At 39.8% G+C, this 20565-nt stretch overlaps 1 protein-coding gene across 1 annotated transcript; it reads right to left on the bottom strand.

The window, feature by feature from the left end:
* Positions 1-271: 271 nt before the first annotated feature.
* LOC119784126 (C-C chemokine receptor type 6-like) lies at positions 272-16347 on the bottom strand. The gene is made up of 2 exons (XM_038286040.1): positions 15717-16347; positions 272-2476 (listed from the first exon to the last, which is right to left on the bottom strand). The coding sequence occupies exon 2, from the start codon at positions 2465-2467 to the stop codon at positions 1328-1330; it is 1140 nt and encodes a 379-aa protein (XP_038141968.1). The 5' UTR covers positions 2468-2476; positions 15717-16347; the 3' UTR covers positions 272-1327.
* Between the last annotated feature and the right edge of the window lie 4218 nt (positions 16348-20565).

The raw sequence follows: 20565 nt of genomic DNA on the forward strand, positions 1-20565 counted from the left end.
AAATTATTACTTTTTTCATTTAGTGGGGGAATAATAATGAACACAGTCAGATAAACACAAACAAAATGAACGTTTTGCCAATTAAAAACAAAAATAGCGGTACTTCACACACCTCGGAGCTCCGCTGGTTGCTGCGGTTCTCTCAACATCAGCACTTTTTTAAAATCATGCAATAGATCAGTAAATGGGCCATATAGTGACACTCAAAGTATAATATTCTCGCTTTAAATTATCTTAAAATATACTTTTATTGAACAAGTTAAATCTCCGGACCTGTTGCCGGAGCCGCATAGCCGCACTGCACCGTAGTCAAAAGGGCGGTGTGAGAGGGGGTGTGCGGGAGTTGCGGACTCCGTCGGCTCGGTAACCGCACCGGAGCCAGTGTGAGCAAGGGGTTCATGCGAGTTGCTTGCAGAAGCATTTGTCCCGGGGAGCTAAGCGTCAGTGAGCTGTACCCACTGCCACTAGAAGCTGATTATTCCCGGGTTTAAATATGTTTTTCGGCCAGAAGGAAAAGGGGTATTATTGGCTTATTCTATGGGCCTAGTATAGCACACGCTACAGTTAGCAATGTAAACTGAATTAGACCTTCCCTGATACAACCAAGACCAAAGCAAGATGTAGGACGATGCATCGACTCGACTTCGACTTTTACTGTCAACTAGTCACAACTCATAAATGCCGTAGTACTATGATTAAAAAAGTCAGGTATTCGGGCAATGACCAGTTTAAGGTACATTCACGTTGCACACGAATGTGTTGACTGGATCAGGTGATTTCCATGTTAACCTAATGTAAATGTGAGTTCAGTACTAACTAACACTAACACTCACCGATGCGTTGGACAAGTTTCCATTGACACAGAAGGTGCATATTGGGTGTTAAGAATGAAGTGGCACAGTGATAATGGCAGTGGATGCATGAATATATTCAAGCAGCATGCAAGTAGGTGTGGAGGAGGCAAAATTTCATCTGTCAGTTTGTGTCTCATTATACTATCAGGGTATCGATTTATACCTTTAAAATTTATTTGAAAAGGATGAATGATGAATAGTTTCTATTTCTTATAGATTATGACTTCCCTTTTAACATAATCGCATCTTATACAAGACATCATGTTGACAGCAATAGTCGGGGTCTTTCTGAAACAAACAAAAATCATCTAAAAACAACAAAACTTAGTATATTGCCTTTTGTTTAAATCATCTTTGATTCATTCCATTTTGCTGCGGCTGAAATATGCGTTAGAGCAAAAGAGTTTCCGTATGAGTCAATTTTGGACTTGAAGCCTCTGCAGATCTGAACCGGAGCTCCTGGAACGACGTCCTTACATGGTAAAAGACGCGCCGTTCTCACTGGATCCATCCACTGAGCGGCGGATTGTGGACATGTAGGTGTTGGAGTTGACTGTTGAGAAGCGGCGTGGAGTGATGTACCGCTTACCCACACACCACAGGTCCAGGAAGATCCTCCTGAAGTGGTTCCTGAACTTCACCCCAATGAAGGCGTACAGAACCGGGTTCAGGCAGCAGTGCAGGTAGGCAAAGGTCTCCAGCACAGATTTCGCCATTAGCAAAGAGTCCACCTCATTACAACCGCTTTCTTTGAACATGTTGACAGTGTCATAGATGAGGGCGAGGTTGTAAGGCAGGTGGCACACAATAAACACCAGAACCACAACCAGCACCACTCGGACTGCTTTGTGTCGCTGGAAATTTTTGGCTTTCTGCAGAGTAACGATGACAGTGGTGTAGCAGAAGATCATGATGATTAGAGGCAGGAAGAAGCCAATGGCAAGCTGGGTGCTGGGAACAGCCACCTTCACCATCTTTGCTACGTCACTGTCCTCAAATTTCCACTCGCAGACGTACTGTGGAGCTACTGAAGTGTTATCCTCTTTTATTCCACTGACCCATATGACGTCGTGGTGTGATGGCTCATACCAGTGGTAGAAATAGAAAGTGGGAACAGACACCAGTAAAGCAAAGACCCAGATCAGGGCACAGATAACGTAGCCGTGCGTCAGCGAGCGTAGCCTGAAGCTGCGGCGAGCCTGGACGATGGCGATGTAGCGGTCCACGCTGATGCAGGCCAGCATCAGCATGCCGCTGTACAGGTTGACGCTGTAGGAACCACGCAGCAGCTTACAGGCCACCTGCCCCATCGGCCAATGGTGCAGCTCGTTGTAGACGATGAACGGTAGAGCCATCACGAACAGAAGGTCAGCGATGGCGACATTGAGCAGGAAGACATCGGTCATGGATCTGCTTCTCTTGTAGAGGGCATAGGTGAGGATGACCAGGCTGTTCCCCACAAAGCCCAGGATGCAGATGATGGAGTGAATGTAAGGACCAACCACACTGTTCACCCTGTTGCTCTCATTGTATTCACACGGTTTATCAAAGTCACCATTGTAGTATTCAGCATAGTCGCTCGGGTCGTAGTTGACATAGCTGGAGACCTCCATCTTGTTTCACTGTCAAAGGAAAAGTTAAATATTAAATTAAGACAATAAAAGCAAATTCTAAACAAAATGCATTAAGGTCATGAAAGACAGCAGGTGGTGATGTTGTCAACATTAGTAACTTGAGGTGTTTTTAAGTCCAGTCCATTTTTTCAGCCTCCTGATATAGATTTTTCTCTGTTAGTATCATTAATTTAAAAATCAATGTATATGTATAATAATAATGCAAAGAGTTTTATCTGGGAAATACTTTGTTCTTCTCAGGAACTTCAATAACTAGGTATATGTTTGCAATGACTGTGTGACATAGAGGGGTGATTCAAAAGAGTCTTCCTGTTTTCAATATGATCTTGTGTTGTTAGATATTTATGGTCAGAAACTCAAACATGTTTCAGTAAATCTTGTTTTTTTTTATGTGACACATTTTACTTAACTCTCGAATAATTGACCTAATATGTATTGCATAGATGAAGAAAACACTCTTCCAACCTTTATGCAATACATGCAAATGCACTCGACAGTTGAGGAAAAAAAAAATCCAAACATTCAGGAAGAATCCCCCTTATGAAATTCAGAGAGCCAAGTAGTGCAAAAGAGTAGGACATTTTGTGCAAACTAAACGCAGCAAAGTACAAACTTATTGTGTCTAAGGAAAGGCACTGCAAGTTTAAAAAAACAACAACTCCAATCCAAGAAAAGCTGCAGGAGGGACTCTGTACAAGGGAAAAGCTGTCGGGTTCATGAATAGGTTTTTTCTTAAGAAGAACTGAAATACAGATTTATCGATACTATTCCTGCAGGAAGGAAAGAAAGTTGAACCCCAGACTCAAACATACTGTCTCACCCTGGACCTCCTCCGCAGAGCATTTTATTAACAGAACATGACGCATGGTTACAAACAGAGTATTGTTCTGACAGAACAATTGATCAGTTCATAAAGACAGAATGCTCCATCAGAATGACAAGGCAGGATGGTCTCCTGACTGGATCATGAGACAGGAGGGGAGCATCCCCTCGCACAAATGTTTCATAAACACACATTAATTTTATAATCATCATTGAATAAACCTGAATAAAGCCTATTCTCCTCCTATCCTCCTGTCTGAACTCTGTTTAACTTAACATTGTGGAAGATACCAGGTCCGCTGAAGGCCTATTTAATGTGGAAAGCCGAACAACAATGTCCAACAGCGTCCCTGGATCTATCAGATCCTCCACAGTCGCTACCTACATTTTTTTAAAGAATCATCGTCGTGGTAACTGATGTTGTTGTTTGCTATAATTTCAGTTAAAGGGAGTATGTAAATGTCAAATAGGAGGGGGCCTAGAATGGAGCCCTGAGGAACCCCACATGTGATTTTTCTGGCCTCTTATTTAAACATGCCTGTGTACATTTTCAGTCATCCAGGTCATGGCAACCAATAACAGGTTTTAAATTGGAAAGCGAATTGACTTTCGCTCAGTTTTTTTATTTTATTTTATTTTTTTTACTTTTGACACTTTTCCAGGAGTCTTTCTCAATTCTTCTTAATTCTATTGGCTCACACCAGAGCAATCTCTAGTTGGAGAGACAGCCTTGACTTTAACTGGATGAATGGAATCAATCAAACAGCTCATCTACTGAGTTACAGGCTAAAGTAGTGGCAGAAGGCTACACCTGGGTACAGTTATTAATTATACTGTCCAGGATAACACACTTTCTAATAACATAGCTTTTGGTAATTAGATCAGTTGGAAAAATAATATCAATAGGTGATAGGGCAACATCAGTTACAGAAACATTAGAAATATTTGGACCTTTGCTGATGACCAGCTTCAAAATGTGTCCTCGATTGTGTGTTTGCCGTTTAGCATGTTGAGTCAAACCAAAACTTTTAAATAAATCACACAGTTCTTTTGCACCTTTGACTGCAGGGTTGCCAACATGTACATTAAAGTCCCCCACAATAATTAAATAGTCGTGTTCAATACATAACACAGATAAAAGTTCATTGAAAACATAAAGAAATTTGTTTTGGACCAGGATCACTTTTCTACACTATAGTGAATCATTAAAGTCGTAGGGAATCAGCTATTCCAACCGTTGCATTTCTGAATTCTCCCGGGTTGTGGACGACTTTCCACGAGTGAATAAAGTGAATTTGATGGGTTGTTTATCAAGGGGGCGGGATTGTTGTGGCGGAAGGTTCGCAAGCATTTTGGTTGTGGCCGGTTTGTCGGAAGCATCTTGCTAACCAGTTAGCAACTTAGTGCTAGTAGGTTCCCAATGGGAAATTCCATTGGGACCAAGTAGCACTAAATTGGTGACTTAGAAACGACGCTGTAAAGGAACGCTATGGACAGCGGAAACATGCAAGAGGAGGAGAGTTTAGTGTCGGAGGTCGTGGATGAGTCTCCTCCGTCATCCATTTTTTATTTAGAGGAGGACGAAGATGTTGTGGAAGAGGACGCCAGGGCGGCAGAAGCTTGGTTTGGTGTAGAAGGCTTCCAGCCGTACATGTTTGAGCCCTTGCCTCGCAACGCTGCCAGTTCTGTTAGCTCTACGCCTGCCGAAGACACAGACGTCCATCCCCGTGAACACTGGGACGCAACTCAATGGGAAAGGAAAGGATTCTGGTTTCAACCGTTGCGTATATTAGCTGCGACACATGAATCAAGATGCTATGACTGAAAACATTTGATTGACAGATGACCGTTTATATATGATTGGCTGAATTTAGGTGTTCAGGCTGACGGAGAACTAACTGGCCTGCAGAAGATAACGGAAAAAAACAGAGATTTTAAAACAGGATTTTTTTTTTAAATAGAAATTTTCGAATGTTTGGGACATTTATATACTTGTTTAAGCCAGAAAGATTTGACATTTAAATATGATTTTCCAATGACTTTAAATAGAACATGCAAGAGGAGGATTAAGAGGATAATGTTATTATAAATGAGTCAGCTGCTTCTAGTTATGTAAATGTTCACATTCCCCAGGTTGCTGGCAGAGGATGGGTTGCAACTAACTATAAACTAACTGCATTAGAGAAAAACACTGCAGTTTCTTTCTCTTCATAAGTTTATCATCTTTATGACTATTTACTCATTGCCTGCTTCTTAAACTAATGTTCTCCCTCTGAAAATAAAGGAAAGAAAAAAACCTACAAAATATTTTTTTATTTTATAATCAACCATATTGTTGCAACATAAAGTTCAACCTGTCTTTTTGTTAATATTCAGAATAAAGTGCAAAATTCTAGCTTTAAAAGGACTTTATTCAATAGGTTATGTGATAAAAAGGGTGCAGAGTTTGATTCAAACCAAGTGTAACAATAACAGCAGCTTTCTACTGATGAGGTTTAAATTATCAGGAAATATAAATGCAGTCAAATCAAACCACAGCTGCAGAAACACCTCATTAGATCATGAGATGTTTCTGCAAATAATAGCTTCAGGTATTTATCACTGACACTTTTCCACCTCCTCACCACTGATTTATGAAGGACGTCGTCTCTCTCACTTTGACTTTTGTCCCGTTTCATTCATTTTGATAGAAGAGGTATAAAAACCCTGATGTTAGATATTTAAATGATCTAAAATGCACCAAGAAGCTTCTGCGTTTGTAAAGCCTACTTCTGCTGGCGCAGAACGGGGAGGTTTCATACTAGGATGTCCCAGTTGTGGTTTGCTGAGGAACCTGAAGGTGTGAGGAGTTTGTTTTTTACTAGTGTGAGACCTGAGAGGAAGTTTGCAGAAAAGAGGTCAGCTGACTCGGAGTGACCCAGTTCACGAGTGGTTTGTTTGCCACTTCGGCTCATATCAAAACCACAAATTACAGAACTGAACAAACACAGAATCTAAGATTTTCACATCTTAAAGAGTTGAAGGTGAAATTGTGAAATGAGTCGTTTAGGAGCAGAGCTTGTTTCAGGTTTTAGTAATTTAGCTAAAAAACTAAAGTTTTCTAATTTGCTTTAGAAGTTTTGTTATTTTTCTCTGTAAAGCTTCATCTTTTTTTTAAGTGACGCGACCTTTTAAAGAGGAAATTGCACTAATGCACAAACACATGAGCAGAATTCAGCGTCATGGAACTGTTTCGTTCCTCAACAAAGCAGCATAATTAAAGCCAATATGAATAAAAAGAAAGCCCATCTGTTTCCTCTATATTGGTTTCCTCTTTTTTTTGTTTACTTCTACAGAAATCAAGGTCCAGTTTCTCATTTGGGTGAATAAAGGTGACGTCTGCACTTTCTCTCCATGCTTCAATTGTTTAAGGTTTTTATTAATTTTACAGGGAACTAAACTTAACAGGGTGCTTCGTTCAGTCACGTCGGCCTGAGGATACATTCTGATCAGTAACAATGAAACTTAGGATGTCATATTTGACTTTCGTTGATTTGTTAGCTGCAGAATTTATTTGAAATTAATCCGATTATTAATCTATCAGTTCATGCATTGGTCCATAAATCTTAAATCCCGTTTCTGTTTCCTTTCATTACTGTACAATACGTAACTTTAACTTGCACAATAACTAATGTCACTATTTAATACCCTGTGCAAGAACTATGTATATACACTCACCGGCCACTTTATTAGGTACACCTGTCCAATTGCTCATTAACACTTAATTTCTAAGCAGCCAATCACATGGCGGCAACTCAGTGCATTTAGGCATGTAGACATGGTCAAGACAATCTCCTGCAGTTCAAAGCGAGCATCAGTATGGGGAAGAAAGGTGATTTGAGTGACTTTGAACGTGGCATGATTGTTGGTGCCAGAAGGGCTGGTCTGAGTATTTCAGAAACTGCTGATCTACTGGGATTTTCACGCACAACCATCTCTAGGGTTTACAGAGAATGGTCCGAAAAAGAAAAAACATCCAGTGAGCGGCAGTTCTGTGGGCGGAACTGCCTTGTTGATGCCAGAGGTCAGAGGAGAATGGCCAGACTGGTTGGAGCTGATAGAAGGGCAACAGTGACTCAAATAACCACCCGTTACAACCAAGGTGGGCAGAAGAGCATCTCTGAACGCACAGTACGTGGAACTTTGAGGCAGATGGGCTACAGCAGCAGAAGACCACACCAGGTGCCACTCCTTTCAGCTAAGAACAGGAAACTGAGGCTACAATTTGCACAAGCTCATCAAAATTGGACAATAGAAGATTGGAAAAACGTTGCCTGGTCTGATGAGTCTCGATTTCTGCTGCGACATTCTGATGGTAGGGTCAGAATTTGGCGTCTACAACATGAAAGCATGGATCCATCCTGCCTTGTATCAACGGTTCAGGCTGGTGGTGGTGGTGTCATGGTGTGGGGAATATTTTCTTGGCACTCTTTGGGCCCCTTGGTACCAATTGAGCATCGTTGCAAACGCCACAGCCTACCTGAGTATTGTTGCTGACCATGTCCATCCCTTTATGACCACAATGTACCCAACTTCTGATGGCTACTTTCAGCAGGATAATGCGCCATGTCATAAAGCTGGAATCATCTCAGACTGGTTTCTTGAACATGACAATGAGTTCACTGTACTCAAATGGCCTCCACAGTCACCAGATCTCAATCCAATAGAGCATCTTTGGGATGTGGTGGAACGGGAGATTCGCATCATGGATGTGCAGCCGACAAATCTGCGGCAACTGTGTGATGCCATCATGTCAATATGGACCAAACTCCCTGAGGAATGCTTCCAGCACCTTGTTGAATCTATGCCACCAAGAATTGAGGCAGTTCTGAAGGCAAAAAGGGGTCCAACCCGTTACTAGCATGGGGTACCTAATAAAGTGGCCGGTGAGTGTAAATACCTGTTTATATAAATACATATTTCACACCCTGTCCAATAATCTTGTTAAGTAGGATATATATACACTACCGTTCAAAAGTTTGGGGTCACATTGAAATGTAATTATTTTTGAAGGAAAAGCTCTGTACTTTTCAATGAAGATAACTTTAAACTAGTCTTAACTTTAAAGAAATACACTCTATACATTGCTAATGTGGTAAATGACTATTCTAGCTGCAAATGTCTGGTTTTTGGTGCAATATCTACATAGGTGTATAGAGGCCCATTTCCAGCAACTATCACTCCAGTGTTCTAATGGTACAATGTGTTTGCTCATTGGCTCAGAAGGCTAATTGATGATTAGAAAACCCTTGTGCAATCATGTTCACACATCTGAAAACAGTTTAGCTCGTTACAGAAGCTACAAAACTGACCTTCCTTTGAGCAGATTGAGTTTCTGGAGCATCACATTTGTGGGGTCAATTAAACGCTCAAAATGGCCAGAAGAAGAGAACTTTCATCTGAAACTCGACAGTCTATTCTTGTTCTTAGAAATGAAGGCTATTGCATGCGAGAAATTGCAAAGAAATTGAAGATTTCTTACAACGGTGTGTACTACTCCCTTCAGAGGACAGCACAAACAGGCTCTAACCAGAGTAGAAAAAGAAGTGGGAGGCCGCGTTGCACGACTGAGCAAGAAGATAAGTACATTAGAGTCTCGAGAGAAACAGAGGCCTCATAGGTCCCCAACTGGAATCTTCATTAAATAGTACCTGCATAACACCAGTGTCAACATCTACAGTGAAGAGGCGGCTGCAGGATTCTGGGCTTCAGGGCAGAGTGGCAAAGAAAAAGCCATATCTGAGACTGGCCAATAAAAGAAAAAGATTAAGATGGGCAAAAGAACACAGACATTGGACAGAGGAAGACTGGAAAAAAGTGTTGTGGACGGATGAATCCAAGTTTGAGGTGTTTGGATCACAAAGAAGAACGTTTGTGAGACGCAGAACAAATGAAAAGATGCTGGTAGAATGCCTGACGCCATCTGTTAAGCATGGTGGAGGTAATGTGATGGTCTGGGGTTGCTTTGGTGCTGGTAAGGTGGGAGATTTGTACAGGGTAAAAGGGATTCTGAATAAGGAAGGCTATCACTCCATTTTGCAACGCCATGCCATACCCAGTGGACAGCGCTTGATTGGAATCAATTTCATCCTACAACAGGACAATGACCGTAAACACACCTCCAAATTGTGCAAGAACTATTTAGAGCAGAAGCAGGCAGCTGGTATTCTATCGGTAATGGAGTAGCCAGCGCAGTCACCAGATCTTAACCCCATTGAGCTGCTGTGGGAGCAGCCTGACCGTATGGAACGCAGGAAGTGCCCATCCAACCAATCCAACTTCTGGAAGCGTGGGGTGCAGTTTCTCCAGATTACCTCAACAAATTAACAGCTAGAATGCCAAAGGTCTGCAATGCTGGAATTGCTGCAAATGGAGGATTCTTTGACCAAAGCAAAGTTTGATGTAAAAAAAATCTTATTTCAAATACAAATCATTATTTCTAACCTTGTCAATGTCTTGACTCTATTTTCTATTCATTTCACAACGTATGGTGGTGAATACGTGTGACTTTTCAGGAAAACACAAAATTGTTTGGGTGACCCCAAACTTTTGAACGGTAGTAAATATATATGCACTGTATATACTGTATACACCCTATGCACTTTTTCCTTTTTGACTATTAAGCCGATGTGACAAGAGCATTTCTCCACTGTGAGATCAAACAACTTTTATCTTATCTCACCTTATCTTACTTCTTTCAGCAGAGTTGACTCATATGAACTAAGATAAAAGATTATTATTCTCTTAATCGTTACTGTTTTGAGTTGCAGTTGTCGAGTTAATATTAGCAGAGGCGATTCTAGAGTCTGTGGGGGCCCCAAGCAAAAAATCCTAGGGGGCCCTACTGACAAGTGTTCATCACCATTATGTTAGGCTATAAATAATCTGACACCAATGAAAAATGTATTCAATAAAATACCTTTTTTTTATTCCAAATGTTCTAAACATGAACAACCTTGTTATTTTGGAAAATATAAAAGAATAAAAGTAAAGAATAAACCAATTAATTAAAATAAATGTATAATAAAATAAAAAAAAACAGTAAATTACTTTAAAAACCCAATATAAACTTTGTACAAAATATAAAGGAAGTGTAGTGAAATTATTGGGGTCCTATACTGCTTCCAGAATTGCTGCTTACAGGCCTTGGCTTGTGCAAATGCAGACATAAGTCCTCCAGATCCAAAGACCTTCACACACTATACTCTATGGAAATAAGCGCCAGTCCTGAAAGTCTCTCTTGAGACATGGAAAATGAATCATTTTCCTTCAGCTTAGTTACATAATTGCTTTCCAATTTACTGAACGATAGGCCTACAACGTCACCCATTCGCTAGGCTACGTTCATTTTCATTAAGGGAAGTCATCCATCTGGGCTGGGCTGGATTTTGACTGGCCAAAGCCAATGTCAATCAACATTCCATCCAATCTGAATTTTTATATGCAGTTGTGCATCTCCTCAGTCACTATAGCGTTGCCACTTCATGCTCGCCTGTTGCTGTTTATCTACCGGGTGTACAGTAGCTGGCTCTCGGGGGGCCCCCCAGCGGCTCGGGGCTCCAAGCAGTTGCTTGGTTTGCCTGTTGACAAGGTGCGCCTCTGAATATTAGTATCATAAATCTTTGAAGAAAACAGAGAAGCTTTGGTGCTTTAATCCTGTTAAGCCTTTGAAAACGGATCCTCTTCCCAGAACGTGACGTTCGGTATTTTGTCCTCTGAAAGTGACAGAGTCCATCCGTCTGGTCAGTTTGTGTTTCGGTTTTCATTTAAAAAGACCTTTATAATTTGAGAAGTCGGTGAGGACAAACATTGGGCCGATGAGGAGAAGTACAGATCAGGAACTTTGACGCTTTTGAGGAACCACGAAGCAGACTTTGCTCGGAGGAAACTGGACTTTTGCTCTGTTTATCTGAAAGTTTTGAGGAACTTTCACTTTTGTAAATTACTGTAATTCTCTTTTTAACACAAGTGCTGCTCTAGCTTTGGGAAGGTATTTTAACAAGCATTTAAATGATTGTTGTAAATAGTCATGAAAACATGAAGTTCAACCAAAATGCAGCTCAGCCTGCGGTTCTGCTCAGCTGTACTGAAGAGGCCTTCAGCTCGTCTGCTGTTGGTTCTGATGCATCTTAGAGACTTTATAGACATTCAATTAAACTTCTTATTGGTCTAAATATGATAATTTCATTTATTAAAGTTTACAGAAACATGTTGATGGGTTGTTTTTTTGTTTTTAAGCCATTACCATTTACCTGTATGTTTTATAAAACTATTCCTTATTTGTGCACATTAATTATGTTTTTGATAAAAATCAGAACGCTGATAATATTAAGTGTCTCAGCCCCCCCCCCCCCCCCCCCCCTTCAGTGTCCACCATATTGGATCAGTCCATTTGCTGCACATGTTCAGAAAGGTCCAAACAGACAGCAGCAAACCATTTGAAAACAAACCATGCAAAGAGCAGTGTTGCCAACTTAGCGCTTTAGTCGCTATATTTAGCCACTTTTCAGACCCCTCTAGCACTTTGATTTCTAAAAAGCTCCTAGCGCCAAATCTAGAGACTTTTTTCTGCTACTGGAGACTTTGGAGACAACATCTAAAAGCAGCGAACTCTGCTCTCCAGAGCGAGTAGATTGGTAACCCCGCCTCCTGCTCTCCTCTATCTTGTCTGCTGTCATGATTCATGCAGCTATTATTTCATCCAAATGAAAAATGGAGAACAGAGAAGCAGATCATGGCTTGTCTACAGTGAAAAGAAGGACTGGGCACATGTTTCTTCTAAACGTGTTCTTGGAACAATTCAATTGTAAAAAAAACCAAATGCTTTGTTTTAACATATGTGCTGAGGTTTAATTTAAGATTATTTTGTTTCCCTTTCCTTTAGTTAAACCTCAGCTTGTGTAATTAGGGAAATCCCCTGACTTTAATAAATACCGAGGAGAAAGCTGAAGACCGGCAGAGTGGGGTGGAGATTTGTAAACTCTGCAGTCTCTTCCTACTCTCCTCGAAGGAAAAAGGACAAGAAGAGAGGGACAAAACCTAGAACAGATAATGGATGTCTATTCTATTAACATTAATCTATCTCTATCATGGGTCTGTTTCATGTTTTCTCTTCTCCATTCAGAGTCTGTCTTTGCCTAGGGCCCCGAATTTGCTAAATCCGCCCCTGGGTCCAGGAGGTCCGTTTGCTGGTGTTGCCACGGTGATTAATGCACATGTCAATGTCTTCCAGTTTAAACATCTGCTTAAAGTTCCCCTCCGCTTAACTTTCTATGAACACCAGCAGCTTTCATGTCCTAGATATCTGCTTGTCGGCTCTTGAGGTTCTGACTCCATCCACCTCCATCTCCAGACAAACATCCCCCAAACTATTGAAAGGATTTTTTTTCTTACAGACGTTTCAAGGCGGGATAGTTTCCCCACTTCTAGCGTGCCGTTCTCTCCCACACTTTTTCCTTTCACTCGGTTCCCCATTAATAATAAACTCCTTCAGGGTTGACCTTTAGTTGAAGGTTTCTCTGACGTCAACAGTCTCCCAATCATCTTTGACCCCATTTAGCTTATATCAGATTCATTTAATTTAATGGAATTATATTTAATTTGATTTTTAGATTATTTTGAGCTTTTTTGGTCTATATTTTCATAACAATCTGAATTTCATGCAGCCATAGTTTTTAAATGCAGATGCAATAAAAGCTTGATGCATATGTCCTTCTGTGTGGGAGGAGTTTCAGGAACTGAATTAGTAAATAAATGAAATCCATCTGAATGAAGGTCTTTAAGTTTGACGTGTTTAGATTCGTTTTCTCTGCTTATTTCAGGTCTTTGATGATGAATCCTCGTCTCAATCATTCCAGAGATAAATCACTGAGGGGGAACTTTTCAGATTGACCCGATTCCCAGAAGAAGGTTCAATCATGTAAAGATGGCAACTGAATCTATTCCTTTATGTCTATATGAGCAGTTATAGATGTTTGGGGCTTATAAATATGTGCTGGAATCTGAAATCTCAGTTTTTGGACCCAGATGGATGAACTACGCTAACAGCTCTGCATCATCCATGTTCTTGATGAGTTCCTTCTCCTCAAATCACGTCTTTCAGGCGTAACTCAGTTTGCCAACGTGGAAAATTCACATTTTTCCTCTGATTTATTTCATCTGCAGGTCAGCTCGGGTGTTTAAACTTTACCGAGGGGTGTGCCATGACTCAGAGAACTTTGGTTCTTTGGTTTCCTTTCAGAGCCGGCATTCTTTTAGAGATCCTACTCTAGTTTTCGGTTTACGGCCCCCTTCTTTTCTGGGACCCATTTGGGTCGATTACATGGAACCCATGTGGGAAAAACCAGCTGAGGAGCTCAAAGTATCGAGAAACCGTGTTTAGAGACATCAGAACCAGACCTAACTACCTTTAAACATGGTAATATTTAGCCCCCACCTTTCTGAACCCCCCATTGCTGCACTGCAAAAAAATTAAATCTAAATAAGTAATTTTTTCTTAAAATAAGGATTTAAGTGAGACACTTTGCCAATGGAACAAGACAATTTACACTTAAAAAAAGAAAAAAACAATTGGATTGTCTTATTTCAAGTGCATAATATCTAGATACCTTATTTTAAGAGTAAAAATACTCATTCCATTGGCAAATCATCTTATTTACCTGCTCAAATTAAGGGTAAATACACTTAATTTAAGACAGTTTTACTAATTTTGAGATCATTTTTGCTTCTCTGAGGTTTAAAGTCTGTTTACGGGAATATTTCACCTACTGGGTCAAGGTCAGTAAAGTTCTGCGTCTCCAGGATCAGTGGTAGTGAGGTAATGAGATGGTTGGAGTTTACTGGCCTTTTACAGCTGCCTTTTGTATCTATGCTTCTTTTTCTATGTCTGCTTCTGTCTCCTTGAACCCCAGTGGGCCTCAGCAGATGGCCGCTCACACTGAGCCTGGTTCTAATGGAGCTTTCTTCCTGTTAAAAAGGAGTTTTTCCTCTCCACTGTCGCTACAAGCATGCTTAGTGTGAGGTGTGAGTGAAAAACATAGATTTTAAGACAGGATTTTTATTTTATTTTTTTTGAAATTTTCCAATTTTTGGGACAATATGGTCCGATAAAGAGTCAGAAAGGTTTGACATTTAAATATTATTTCCCTATGACTTTAAGGTAAAGTTTTCACTGCAAAAACGATCTAGAAATAAGTAAAAATTTCTCAAATTAAGTGTATTCACCCTTAATTTGAGTAGGTAAATGAAATAGTTTGCCAATGGAATGAGTATTTTTACTCTTAAAATAAGATAATTAGATAATATGCACTTGAAATAAGACAATGCAATTGTGTTTTCTTATTTTAAGTGTAAATTGTCTTGTTCCATTGGCAAAATGTCTCTTTTACCTCCTCAATTCAAGAACAAATGCACTTATTTTAAGAAAAAATGACTTATCTAGATTTAGAGGTTCTGTTTGTAGACGATAATTCACTCTTAATCATTTTCCCCCTTAAAGTGCAGCTGAAATAACAGCTCATCTTGCTGCAGCTCAATAACTTCAAACATCCTGCTGACTGAAAAAAAAGACATCAAACAGACCAAGCAGAAAAAAAACATCAGCTTTGACCTAAAATGGATGAATCAGAAGCCCGTAATCTGGCTTCTGTTTGTTCGTTAAGTTTTAAATTAATGGGACTTAAACTGAAGTTTGTAGCCAGAATATAATGAAGCTTTGAAGAGTATTTTCTAATGAGGCAAAAACCATAAAGTGTAAAATAAAGATGTCAGGAAACGAACATCTGTCACCACAGAGATTTACAGCTTTAAATGTCAGAAGTTTCATTTCTCTCAATTTTCATTTTATTCTTTAAAACTAGATTCAGAGAATTTCAGTCAAAAAAAAGGAAAACTTCACCTTTTTTTTTTTCTTATTTCTCCACCAAAAAAAACTTTTTAAAGCTCTCAGAGTTTAACCGAGACCAAAAATATCTTGAAATAGTTCAATTTTACTTGGTTATCTTGGTTTGATGCTGGAACAGATTAGTGCAGCTCTGATCATTCAGAAAGTTGGTTTTACTGATTATAATCTGTGGTCTAACCGAGGTAAAAAGTTTGGCTTTAAATAGGGAAACACGCAAACATGAATACCACAGAAAGATTTTAGAGATAAAAGCGAGCAGCTGTGGGACGCCTGCCGTCATCTGATAAACAGCAAACGTTACAGAAGGCATGAGGGAAGCCAGATGTTTGAAAGCAGGAGAAATTACAAATCTTTGTCTATAAAAAGGCATCAGTGAAACTGAAAAGGTGAGGGATTTTTTTCCTAAAGATTTACAGAATAAAAAAAGCCAAACTAACCAGATTGTCCAGTAAAAGAGAAGCTCACCTTTGCTCTGCAGGGCAGCGGTAAAGCTGGTGTTTCTGTGCAGCGTGGTGGCGGTGGAGGTGAGATGAAGGCTCTGATGCTGCAGCTGAACATCACACAGTCAAACGCTGCTGATAAAAGGGGAATCTGAGAGTACGAAAGCTGCCGTCTTCCTTTTTGAGACCCGCTCTGCTTCAGCAGAAGTGACTCCCAGCTTCCTCCTGCTCTGCTTTTCATCAGATAAATTCAACGCTCCACAAGCCTTCACATGCTTCACGCCCAGCAGTCCTCTTACATCTATTTTAAACCACGTCATTAGATTTACTTCACGTCACAACAAGCAATGTCTTATTTGAATGCTGCATGACAGTTTGCGAGGCTTCTGCAAACATTTAGGAGCTTTTTAATGAAGGGAAAGCATCTGTGGAGCAGCTGCTTCTGACTCATCTGAAGATCCTGGCATCCTGGAAAAGGTCCATGACACAGGTTATTAATAAAACACACAGCCGCTGCTAACCGCTCAGGTTTGTTTACTTCAGGGGACGAGTTATTTCAACATTGTTTGCGGGTGTGTACAAATAAGTCTGTTTGTGAGTGAGTTTGTCTCAAGGAACTTTCCAGTTCACCAGATCATCCAGTTAGATTAATTCAAAGTTTTCTATCTAAGGAAAACCAGCTGAATGCAATCCCTTATACTGAGCATGCTTGTAGCGACAGTGGAGAGGAAAAACCTCCTTTGAACAGGAAGAAACCTCCAGCAGAACCAGGCTCAGTGTGAGCGGCCATCTGCTGAGGCCCACTGGGGTTCAAGGAGACAGAAGCAGAGACAGAAAAAGCAGCTCCAAAGGCAGCCCCCCTTCCAGGAAACAGTAGATAAAAAGCTTTGAATCAATTTGACTGTATGTTCTGGTTGACTTGTAAAGTACCTTGAGATGACATCTTGAGAATTGTCTCTCTATATATAAATAAACTGAATTGAAACACCACTCTCCTCACTCTAACCCCTCCCTGTCCTCAACTCTTCACACGTCTCCAACCCTCAGACCACCTGAGACCTACACTCCCCCTCACCACCCACTCACACCCTCTGTCCTGCCTCCCTCCCCCCTCACAGTACCTTCAATGCAGGTGAGAGGCCAGCTGAAGAGACCGGATGGCACCCCCCTCCAAAAGTCTGCTGAACCCTCGCTATAACGCGGTTCACTTTTCACGTTCTCGCTGCTTCATGGATTTGCATCATGCATTGTTAAACTTTATTGTCAAACATATTAATGGTGGAATGTCGGTTTATAAGGATCTTTTGGCCCAGAAGAAAAAAGAGCGACAACAACTACCGATAACTATGTTCTTCTCTGCAAAAAACTCACCTGCACCGCAGGATTTAGAAGAAAAAAACGCCACAGAGGAGAATCAGGATGCAGCGGCTCCATCAAACAGCAGTGAAATACTGAACTGAACACGTCAGTCACTATTTGTCCTACTGTACTTTGGCTTTTTTTCATAATCATTTTTCATTTTCTCCCGTTCCAATCCGTCACAGTGGAGCGGTGCTGATCGCCGCAATATTAGCCCTTCATTTCATATTGATGATTAAAATTATTACTTATTTATTTATATTTTATATTTTACAGTACAGTACAGTAGTTAACAACGTTTATACCGTACTTTTCATTTCATTGTATAATAACTGTAAAAAAAAATAAAGGTTACTATTTCACGGATTTCTCCTATCGCGGGTTCTTTTTGGAACGTAACCCCCGCGATAAACGAGGGTTCACTGTATTTGAAAAACGATTCCTCGTAAGGACTGTTCAGTTGAACAGTGGGTAGCACTTTCTTTCTGCGTGGAGTTTGCATGTTCTCCCTGAGCATGTGTGGGTTCTCTCCGGGTACTCCGGCTTCCTCCCACAGTCCAAAAACATGACAGTTAGGTTAACTTGCTTCTCTAAATTCTCCTTAGGTGTGAGTGTGTGAATGGTCGTTTGTCTATGTGTTGCCCTGCGATGGACTGGCGACCTGTCCAGGGTGGACTCCGTCTCTCGCCCCTAGACAGGTGGAGATAGACACCAGCACCCCTCGTGTAGCCTCGTGAGACCATCCTGATCTCGCGAGCTTTCAAGGTTTCACTCGCAGATCAGTCTGGAGACTCTCCGTTAAAGAAAATCTGGAGCCGTTCACCAAACGAACGTCCAATCAGCGTTGGCTTTGAGGCGGGTTGAGGTGTGACGCAACGAGAAGCGCGACGGTTCAGTCTAAAGAACATGGAGGCTTCAGCCGATGAAACTAGCGTTAGCGTGGCTATCGAGCAAGTTTTATTGGAATTACAGAGTATTTCTTCACTGAAAGAAGAGCAAAACACTGCTCTGGAGGCTTTTCTCAGAGGGAAAGATGTTTTTGCTCTCCTCCCGACTGGTTTCGGCAAGAGTTTGATCCATCAATTGGCTCCTCTTCGTCGTCGCTCTGTTAGTACGTCATGTGCTTCGTTGATCTGATTGGTTTATTTGGCCCGTCTATCACCAACATAGGCCAATCAGCTAACCAGTATTTTCGCCCCTTCCCAAAATTACTTCAACGGAAGGTTTCCAGATGGATATGCGGAGCAAATCCATCTGGCGGAGTCAGGTTACCCCTCATGACCCCAATTGGGACAAGCGTGTCAGATAATGGATGGATTCCTCGTAAATGAAAATAACTACTTTTTAAAAAAAAAAAAGGGAACGTCTTTTTGCGTACTTTAAAATCTAAAAAATGTAAAAAATAAGTAATGTGAATCTGAATGACATGTATGTATAAATGGTTATGTTTCTCATATGATGCTGTAATTTTATGTACATGCCTCCGATTTTTGATTTTGTGTTTTTTGTATCAGTGCTGTATAGGTTTTGCACTGTTATTGTTCTTTCTTTTTCAGTTTTTGTATAAAATGTTCAAAAAGAAAAGAAAATAACTACTTGGCTATAAAGAATTATCTTATTTAGGTGTTTACATTGATAATTGATTAATAGAATTGCATATATTTCTCTCGGTTCGTATTAGTTGTAAATAAGGCTTCATACTGTAAAGGTTTTGTTAAGAGAAATTTGTCTCCAATTGGTGTGAGTAACATGTTTTGGAAAACTACTGATTGGAGATAAAAAGCTGAGAGTGAACAGCTGTGGGACGGCAGCCATCAAACAATAAGCAGAGACATTACATCATGACTAATCCTGATATTACAGAGAACCAACTAGAAGCATTCAAACTGAAACTGGCTTTAGTGAAACAGTAAAGAAAAAACACTTTGAAATACATTAGAGTTTAACTTCTAAGGTTTAGCAGAAAACATCTGAACATTTGCCATAAAGACGGACCTTACCTTTGCTCTGCAGGAGAGGTAAAGCTGGTTTTCCTGTGCTATGTGGGAGTGGATGTGTTGAGACCAAGGCTCTGAGGCTGCGGCTGGCAGAAATATAAACGCGTTTCTTTGTCTTTGTTTTTAAGCCTCACGGTTCCAGCATCAGATTCCTGCCTCCACCAGATAAATTCAATGTTTCTCTCTCTCTTAAGCCTCCACATGCTTCATCCTCAACAGTCCGCTCACATTTATTTAAACTTACTTTGTCATTAGATTTACAGCATGTCACAACAAACCATGTCTTATTCAAATGTTGAATTAAAGTTGAAGAGGCTCTTTCAAACATTTAGGAGCTTTTAATGAAGTCAGTGGAGCGCCTGTTTCTGACTCATCTGAAGATCATGACATCCTGGAAATGGTTCAGGTCACAGGTCTGTGTTCAGCATTATTGCTTTGGTTCAGTCTGTTACTATTAGAATATTAATAATAAAAGAGGCGACAGCTGCAAAGCGTCCAGGTTTGTTCATCTAGACCAGAGGTAACCAATTAAAAATCAGCGGTGTCTGAATAAAAAAAAAAAAAAGATATACACATATATATATATATACACATATGTGTATACATATATATGTGTGTATATATATATATATATATATATATATACACACAATCATTCTGTTGAGACCTGGTCGAAAAGCAAAGTCTGACTTTTTATTCGTGTGTTCAAACTCATTTATTAAATTATTAATGCTTTTTTCTGAAAACTTTTATTTTGGAGTTCTGTCAAAGCATGAAAGGAAATTCTATTTGATCCAAACCTCTAGTGCCTGGTTTTCTTAATTCATGACTTTTATTTTACAACTAATTAAATATTTTTCTTCCCTTATTTTGTGCTTTTCCTCTATATGTGTTTGACAATTCATAAGACCCTGTTTAATAAGTAAGAAAAACTTTTATTTTGAAGAAATTAAACAATTTAGTGTAGATTTTTATTTTTAGTCAATGATGTAGATTTTTTTATTTTTACATGAATAAATTCCAAATATTTTTACTTTTGAAAATGTTTTATTGTAGATAAGATATTTTATGCTCCCTTTATTTGGTAAAAATCCTTTTTGTGATTAGACATACATTTTTTATAAGAAATTTCCAATGCTTATGCGCCATTTAGAAAAATACTCAGCACCTTTTACAGATATATATATACCCTAACCCTAACCCTTGTATCGGAGAGTTTCTTTGTTATCGGTTTTTATTGGTTATTAGAAAAATAACAATATATTAACTCGATAACAGTTAATATCATAACTTTTTTCTGTGATGGAACTTTAAGTTGGAAATTTTTTCCTGTTAGGATATTTTTTTTTCACCAATTCTCTGTAATTGAGCATTCATTCCATAGACCAAGACATTTACTGGGATCTAATTTGACCTAAATGGGCTTCCGTCCATTTATGTTCTTTGGTATTATCTGATCACGTCTTCTTCTTTCTGTTTTCTAATTCCTAATTCAGAATAATAAACTGGATCAGAAAG

This window comes from Cyprinodon tularosa, unplaced genomic scaffold (assembly GCF_016077235.1).
Source record: "Cyprinodon tularosa strain WSP-4 unplaced genomic scaffold, ASM1607723v1 ctg1059, whole genome shotgun sequence".
Taxonomy (NCBI): Eukaryota; Metazoa; Chordata; class Actinopteri; order Cyprinodontiformes; family Cyprinodontidae; genus Cyprinodon; species Cyprinodon tularosa.